The sequence below is a fragment of the Cydia pomonella genome, chromosome 11 (assembly GCF_033807575.1).
Source record: "Cydia pomonella isolate Wapato2018A chromosome 11, ilCydPomo1, whole genome shotgun sequence".
NCBI classification, from domain to species: Eukaryota; Metazoa; Arthropoda; class Insecta; order Lepidoptera; family Tortricidae; genus Cydia; species Cydia pomonella.
This window is the reverse complement of record NC_084713.1, coordinates 22975362-22983645: the sequence shown is the minus strand read 5'-3', so window position 1 is coordinate 22983645 and position 8284 is coordinate 22975362. Positions and strand designations below refer to the sequence as shown.

The following is an 8284-nucleotide window of genomic DNA, read 5'->3' as shown; positions in this document are numbered from 1 at the left end:
TTTTTTTTACCTGTTCCGTAGCTTAAATTAACATAAATAACACGTGCGAATTTAGATATAAGTGTTGTAAAACGTACGCCAAATTGCACCGAGTACACCTTTTTTCTCTTCTTAGTTATAACCATTACATTATTTTCAGCCGATTTCATCCCTTTCCGGGGGGGTGAATTTAGTAACGATTGTATAAAGTTCGATTTTTAGCCCATACAAAACAATCCGTAGTGATTTTATTAGTCCTTAGAATTAGTTCCTGACTTTTGTGAAATTTGACTTAATTTGACCGTACTAATTGTAAAACGTTGTACGATACATGTGCGAATAGGTAATTCGCAACTCGTGTCGATTTAAGACACTCCCTTCGGTCGTGTTTTAATTTATCGCCACTCGTTTCGAAATTCCTATTTTTCGCACTTGTATCGTAATGTACTATTTTAGCTTTTGTGTTACGGCACCGTCACCTACATAGTGTCCTTTTTCAGCGAATTTAACTACTTTTTATGTGCAAGTACGTTAATCAACTATTTTTTGATTACAGATTATATGAAAAATCGACAAATAGCCAACACATGACACACAACACATACACACACTGTATTTCATATCACAGGTAATCCCTCTACTTAGATCTAAGATCAAGGCAATTAGCGCATGTAACATCCAAGATTGCAACCAATAAAATACTATGTGACAGCAAATTTATGCACTCGCGATTATCCACGGATGCTCAACTACCATAGAACAATGTATCGATCAAGGACGAACGCCGGGTGGGAGCCACAACACTACCAAATGCCAGCCAGTCTTACGAACCACACCGCGGAGCGCGCGCGCTCATTATTTCAAAAACCGAACGCGAATAACGAACTATTTTATTTCGAACTAGTGATGCGATCATAGTAAATATTATCGACTAAAGTGTTAACAATTTTTTTTTTCTGTTTTTAATCATGACATTTTTTTACTGTTAATTTAGGTATAAATATATCGAATTAGACATTATTTTTTGGCGTGTGGGGGATGTTATTGTAATTTGGATATTATAAAGTGAAAAGTGATAATGGGTTGTAGACAGTTTTTGTCAGTGTGTGTGGCGGTGGCGTGCTTGTATGTGGCTGTCATAGCACAAGGAAAGGTAAGGAAATTGTTTCACACAGTCACTCTGATTTTTAGGGTTCCGTAGCCAAATGGCAAAAAACGGAACCCTTATAGATTCGTCATATCCGTCTGTCTGTCCGATTATGTCACAGCCACTTTTTATACCTACCTACTCTATCAGTAGCCCATAATATATAGTTTGGCAAACCTAATTGTCAGTAAAAATGAACGCGTAATTTTATCATTCTATTGGGGATCAGACTTTGGCACCTGTTATTTAAATTTTGCGCTTTTTTTATTGATAAAATTGAGTTGTCTATATCTAAGGATTTACAAAAAATTAAATGGTGTCACAAAAAAAATATCCTTCATGAGACCTCACCGTTCTAGAAGTTCATGTAATATTTTTCCGACCCGCAGAAACTTTTTTCTGAAAGCCTTTTAAAAATATATTAACTCTATCGGTGCAGCTTCACAACGTAGGTAAATATCGACTAAAACAAGTCGGTTTCCGTAAATATGAGAGTAGGTACCTATACCGCTACAGCTACAGGCTATATGCACGAAGAATGGTTATCTTTGCTCCTAGTCAAAGGGCGTAGTGAATGTTTACAAACACGCGGCGTTGATATAAATTTATTTACTTGAAACCTCATACAGAATGTGATCCTTACATTAAATTACAAAATAAAACTTATTTTAGGTTTGTAACAGTTCCATTAGGATTGAGCCTCTGTTTCCTGAACTAGGACAAAGCCTGTGACTCAGGATTCAGTGATTCCTCCGGAGAAATTGGTACAGGTTGTTTTGTGAACAGGTTACTTTAAGAAGAAGTGAAAACACAATAATAATACTAAGATAGAAAATGACAATGTAAAAAATCTAAATATTATATAAAGAAAAGAAAAACGGCTGACGTGTGTGTGTGTATGGTGTGTGTGTATGTGTGTGTCTGTACAGTTCTATGTTTTAAAAAAGGGAAAAAAATTATACAAATGTTAATGTTAATTACTTACTATGAGCTTGCTTACAATATTAAATATTCCCTCTAGGTATTAATAATAATAAACATTGATAACTTTAGTAGGTAAGTGTCGGGTCAATATACTCGTAGCTAATACTTATAGGTATATGATTTTTTAATGCAATACTCAAAATAAATCCTTTTAACGGTATCCACAATTTGGTTGGGTTACTTCGCGCAAGCGAGGTTTAGTCTAAACTTTGCCTTCCCTCGTGGCAGTCGTGGCATAACAATACATAACACCAATAGAGGTCACTATTTACCCCACTTTATTATTCAACACTACGTGAGCACGTGTTTGTGCTTTTCACGTCAAGGAATAGGAAGTGCGATAGAGACCCCGAGGCGACTGTCACTGTGACCCAGGAACTTATGGAAGGAGGTCAGACACTACTGTGTTATTAGGCTGAACTACTTGAATTGAACGCTGTTACCACATCGAAATTTTTTTTTGATACTACGTCGGTGGCAAACAACATACGGCCCGCCTGATGGTAAGCAGTATCCGTAGCCTATGTACGCCTGTAACTCCAGAGGAGCTACATGCCCGTTGCTGACCCTAACCCCCTCCCACCCCTCGTTGAGCTCCGGCAACCTTACTCACCGGCAGGAACACAAGGTAGGTAGGTGAGTAGGGTCCAGTGTTATTTGGCTGCGATTTTCTGTAAGGTGGAGGTACTTACTTCCCCAGTTGGGCTCTGCTCTAGATCTGGAATGACATCCGCCGTGCTGCGCCCTACCACACAGAGCGAGATGACACTCACAATGCCCACACCTCCCTTGTGGACGTAGGTTAAGGACGTACCCGGGTCCAAAAATAAGCTAGTTAGCTAAAGAAATAAGCTTTTTGCCTCAATTCACGCGAACCTGGGATCCGCTTGGCAACTAATCCCTATGATTGACGTAGGCAGCTGTAGAAGCGGAATTGAGAGGAATATTCCGATTAAGAGGAAACATTAGTAATCATTTTTCCATACAAATGTTCTCGACATATTCCTCTCTGGATTTTGGCCCTACATATTTTTTTTATGTGTGTTAAAAATTATCAGTATCTGTGTCTGTACGTTTTGCTTTTTTTGATATTCTATTTTTATAAGAACTAGGTTACTTTAAATAAGCGCCAAAAACGGCCAAATAAATGTGCCGTAAACATAGCATACAAAATCGTCAATAATAAACGCAAAAATCAAAATAGACACAGATCATTTATTTTTAATTCCGTTCCCAAAATTTCGTTGCGTTTGGTTTTGGAGGAGAAAAATGTCGAGAAAAAAACCTAGATTACTGAGATCTTTACGCAGGATTTTTCATTTAAGCTGCAGTGGTCCTTATCGCACAAATTTTAGGATCCGCCCATGTCTGCGCAACGGAGATATTTACCTAAAATTCTCATGCCGACTTCTGGTGTTGTAGGTGCACAAGTAACCATCCCTAAAAAAACGGCACCATTCAGTGACCAATCATTATAAATAACCGTACTCTAATCAATTCATCTGAGATACAATGGCACAGACAGACAACGCACACGTTAAACTTATAATCAAACCTTCCCAGGTTTAACTCGGGGCACTTATACTGAAGTTATATATAACTTATACATAGCAAAATATTTTATCGACAATGAAATATATCGATGTTACTTACAACATATAAATGTTCTACAAACTAAATATATTTAAAAATATATTTATTTTGTAGAAAATATGCCTGAAAGGAGTTCTTTATCAAAATTATTTCGAGAATTTTCAATGAGCACATGTATTATTATACATAATTATATCGACATCCTTTTTATCGATATAAAATTCCTAGATGTCCCCCGAGTTATCACAGGTTTGCTTATAATACCTCTACCTTTTTTCACCGGGAGTTAATAAAATAAATAAATATGTGGGGACAATCTAATATACACAGATCAACTTCTTACTTAGCCCCTAAGTGGTATGGTAGTTTGTGCTTGTAAAATCATGGTAGAAACGGTGTATTTCTATACATCTGTCAATTTCAAGTATGTGCGTACTCTAGACCTTTGATCGAGATACAGAAACAACATGTTTGCGCCGTACTACATTGATAACCTGGGGTTAACTATACATTGTTTACACACTATCTACATGTTTATTTGGGTTCGAGGAAGTGAGATAAGTTTGTTTTAAGTTTGAATAAAAATATATAGGTGCACATCGAAAATGTATTGCAACTAGATGAATCAAATTTATACTTGAGTTGCTGTAATCTCTACTATTTCCTTATATCAAGGTGTGTGTAAGAAAGAGTATTTGTATGATAGTTCTACGTATGATATGATACTATGCATATGCACATTGAGATCTGAAGAATGAATTACTAAAACCTTTTTTTATTCGAAAGGTTTACAAGGTTTAGCTTCCGAATGTACTACAACCATATTTTAATTTTATTCAAGGTTTCCTCCTATTAATATATATTATTCTTAAGCAAGCACTTGTTTCCGTTCTCAGTTAAATACATTTTAAACATCAGCATCCTAATTTCGATAAATTGTTAATGAACATCACGAATGATGGCAGGGTAGCTCAAATGTCGCCGGCTTCCATTTGCGAACCTGCCTCGGATGCTTGCGCGCGACCTTTTCTCTCGATCCCTAGATCGATAGGATTGCCACCAGGGCTCGGATCCGGTAAATTCTGCATATTAAATATATATATTTTTACATTAATATTAAAAATCGCGAATGATGGTAGCGTAGCTCAAATGTCGCCGGCTTCCATTTGCGAACCTGCCTCGGATGCTTGCGTGCGACCTTTTCTCTCGATCCTTAGATCGATAGGGTTAGCACTAGGGGTCGGGTCGGAAACCGGTGACATCTTCATTCACTTTACTGAGTAATCGCAATATACTTTAACCGCGGTATGGTGGTTCAAATCATTTATTTAACAGATTAAGGCTAATGAGTTATTTCAAGTAAATACTAGTTGTACTTTTCAAACACTGGTTTGAACATTTCAAATCAAATTAAAGATAAAAATAAATCTGATCTTTGATAGAGTAGAATAAGAACATTTATTTGCTCTTGCAACGAACGTTTTTTGCGTATTCATATATGTATGTATGTACAAGGTGTTTAATATAAACAGTCATGGTCTTCAGCTGAATTCAAAAAGTAAAATCGACGTATCTAATCCTTATTATACGGACTGGTGATGTTGGATCGAAGGCCAGGAGAAGGGATGGCTCTTCCCAGCAATGTGATATTTTCGCGTTATACAAATAAGTTATATTGCGAAGATAAGCTTGTAGGTGGAGAATTTTAAGCAAACTTATATGCTGACATCAAAAAAAGAGATTTCAATGAAATAACACAAAATAATTGCAAATTAAAAATGGTGGTGTGCAACCGTGTATGCAATGTATTGTTGTATGCGTGGCCTCTTATAACGATGTGATAACATTGTTGTAAATTTTGTTTTCGTCAGATTTCGATAAAGTTTAATGAATAATTAAGAGTTCCCTATTTTGTTCAATACAAACGCAATTGCATCGTATGTCCAAAAAAACTTCCTCTAAATTGCGAAACGCATAGTATTGTCGTAACGTAACTCATTGGAATCTCCGAGGTCCTACTCAACATCAAAGTTTTGATAGGATTCCTCGAGGAGCTGGGCTGGCAGGACTAGCCCACCCCCACGTGTCACGTAAAATAGGCGCCAGTCGTGCGGAAGTGCGGAAAAATCGTCCAAATAGAATACAATATTCAACGGAAAATTAAAAAAAAAAACATTATCGGGAAAAATTGCGATTTCTTATTGAAAACGGCCAAATATTTTCCAAATCTAACGAGAAAAAATCTACTATCGAATAAAAATCGTCTCATTAGTAGCAGCAACCCTACTTCGGACATATTCAGAGCGATGTTCGGAACAACGGGCTATTCATATCGAGGTCGCATTTACTTGGTCAAATAATTGGATCGGTAAAGCATTTACATTTTTTCACTCGTTCACCTTGTTTCGTTAAAGGTTTTCAGATAATCGCCGTCAGAATATGATAAGCTTATAAAAATAATAGTAAAAATCCATTTGATTGACTGTTATACACGGTGGCCAAAAAATATGTGCATTCCCGTTGCCAGAGAGGTTTTGGGCTTATACTGAGCAACTTTTACTATGGGACCAACTCCGAAATCACGAAAAAAATATCTGGATGTTTCATACATTTTAGCTAGTCCATTTTGTATGGGAGGGTAAAATAAATAAATTCTTGTATTAAACGACTTGTACGAATCAAATTTAAGACGAGTTGCTTTATCGATCAATTACTTTTTAAAGTTTTTAACCTGTTTGTGTATTGGTCTAGATGATCCTAAGGCAAGTAGCTAAAGTGACTAGTTACATATCGGACAAACCACTTATTTATCGGGTTGATTTTAGAAGAGTTGCTTTATAGGCCGCTTACGTTTTAGACTATCTGCCAATTTTCCCGAATGATTTTTAGGTGAGTTGACCCTGTAGACGACCTGCGTTTTTGACAATATGATACTAACCCCTGAACAGTGTTGTCACATACAATTTTGCCGAAATGGTAGAACAGGGTGCAAAAATAGGTAGAAATGGGTGGAATTTAAAATGAAAAATAGGTAGATCTACCACTCAATAGAAGTACATTTTTATGATAAAAAATGTTTTGAATTATTTATAAGTTTTTAATATTGTGACGTTAGTACACGTGTTCATTAAAGAAATTGAAACATAAGTTAGGATTTCCATTGTAGGTATAATAAACCTGCTTGTATAATCTGTTTCTTTGGCAAGTTTTCATTAAATCAAATCTAAAGTCGGTAGAAAAGAAATTAGGTAATGTTCCGTCACATGTATTGAGAATTGCTTACAATTGTACCATTTTGAAAAATAGGTAGATTTCAGGCCGAGGGAGGTAGATAGGTAGAACGCAGGTAAAATAGGTAGATCTACCAAAAAGTAGGTAGATGTGACAACACTGCCCCTGAATACTGCCAGCCGTGAGTCGAAAATGTCAATTTCTCTATTTTTGAATACCAAATCATTGTACTCACCACACATTCTGATGAGTGGAGTGTAAAAAGAGGTATTATTTTTGTAGACCTGAAGGGCTAATTTTCCCATGTTATCGGCTGAACGTGTTAAAGATAAGTACACTCGGCCACAAACATCTAATACACAGTCAGTTTAAAGATATTGCTGAGGGCGTGCGGACTGTACAAAGTTTATGGCATTGTACCACTTTGATAACATCTGACCGTGATTTAAATATCAAATTGTGTTAAATAAACAAATTTATGATTTATTTAAAAACACAACATAATACATATAAAACTTAAAATCTAAATCTAAAAATAAATAAAACTAATATTAAAATAAATAATTAAAAACTATCCCCCTGCGGCATGGTGCCGTAGATGCTGGCAGCATTTCCTCGTTGTATCGCAATACTTATTCTCTGTGCGAGGAAGCTGCCAGCTCTACGATCACCGGTAGCTTCTGCTATTTTTTTGGATAATTCCTTGAACAGTGTAGATGCATTCGGACCCCACGGGCCAAGGGTCTCGACGCCAAAAGGTACGAAATCGTATTCGGGGCCGAGACCCCTATATTTGATTTTTTTTAATTTTTCGGCCGCCTCTGCCGCCGCGCCGGCTTTTGCAGTTGTGCCGTGGAGATGAGACGGGGCTAGGGTGTCTACACATGTGGCGTCCCACACCAGCACCCGTCCACGTTCCACAGAATTAGTGACATTCCGTCCGGTCTCTATAAATTTATTACTGGACATAATAAAAGTATCATAAAATAATAATGAATCCAAATCAAATGCAATTCGTTACTGATTGAAATTGTTTCTTGTCTATTTCGTAAAATTAGTCATAATTAATATTAAATATTTTAGAGAACAGTAAAATATTTTATGGATGAGATGTTATATGTAAATATGCTTAAAATATATGACGTATTCACGAGATTAGCATTGCAAAGGTATCCTTCATAGATGTTATTACAATACTTACAGGCCAATTCGAGTTTTAGTTATTCAATCTCATTCCAATATGACATCAGTATCATATCGTTTATATCGTCATAATCATAATGTATCTGTCAGTGTCAAAAGTGACGTTTTTGGTTGAAGACTGATATAAAACAGCAGGTCCATATTGGA

The 8284-nt window shown here is 36.3% G+C and overlaps 1 protein-coding gene across 1 annotated transcript in view; it reads left to right on the top strand.

Moving 5' to 3' along the window:
- Positions 1-792: 792 nt before the first annotated feature.
- The window catches only part of LOC133522505 (uncharacterized), a 92910-nt gene continuing 85418 nt past the window's right edge, over positions 793-8284 (top strand). Inside the window, exon 1 of the mRNA XM_061857862.1 lies at positions 793-1132. Coding sequence (XP_061713846.1) covers positions 1058-1132 — 75 coding nt within the window. The 5' untranslated portion in view covers positions 793-1057. The remainder of the gene's footprint in view (positions 1133-8284) is intronic.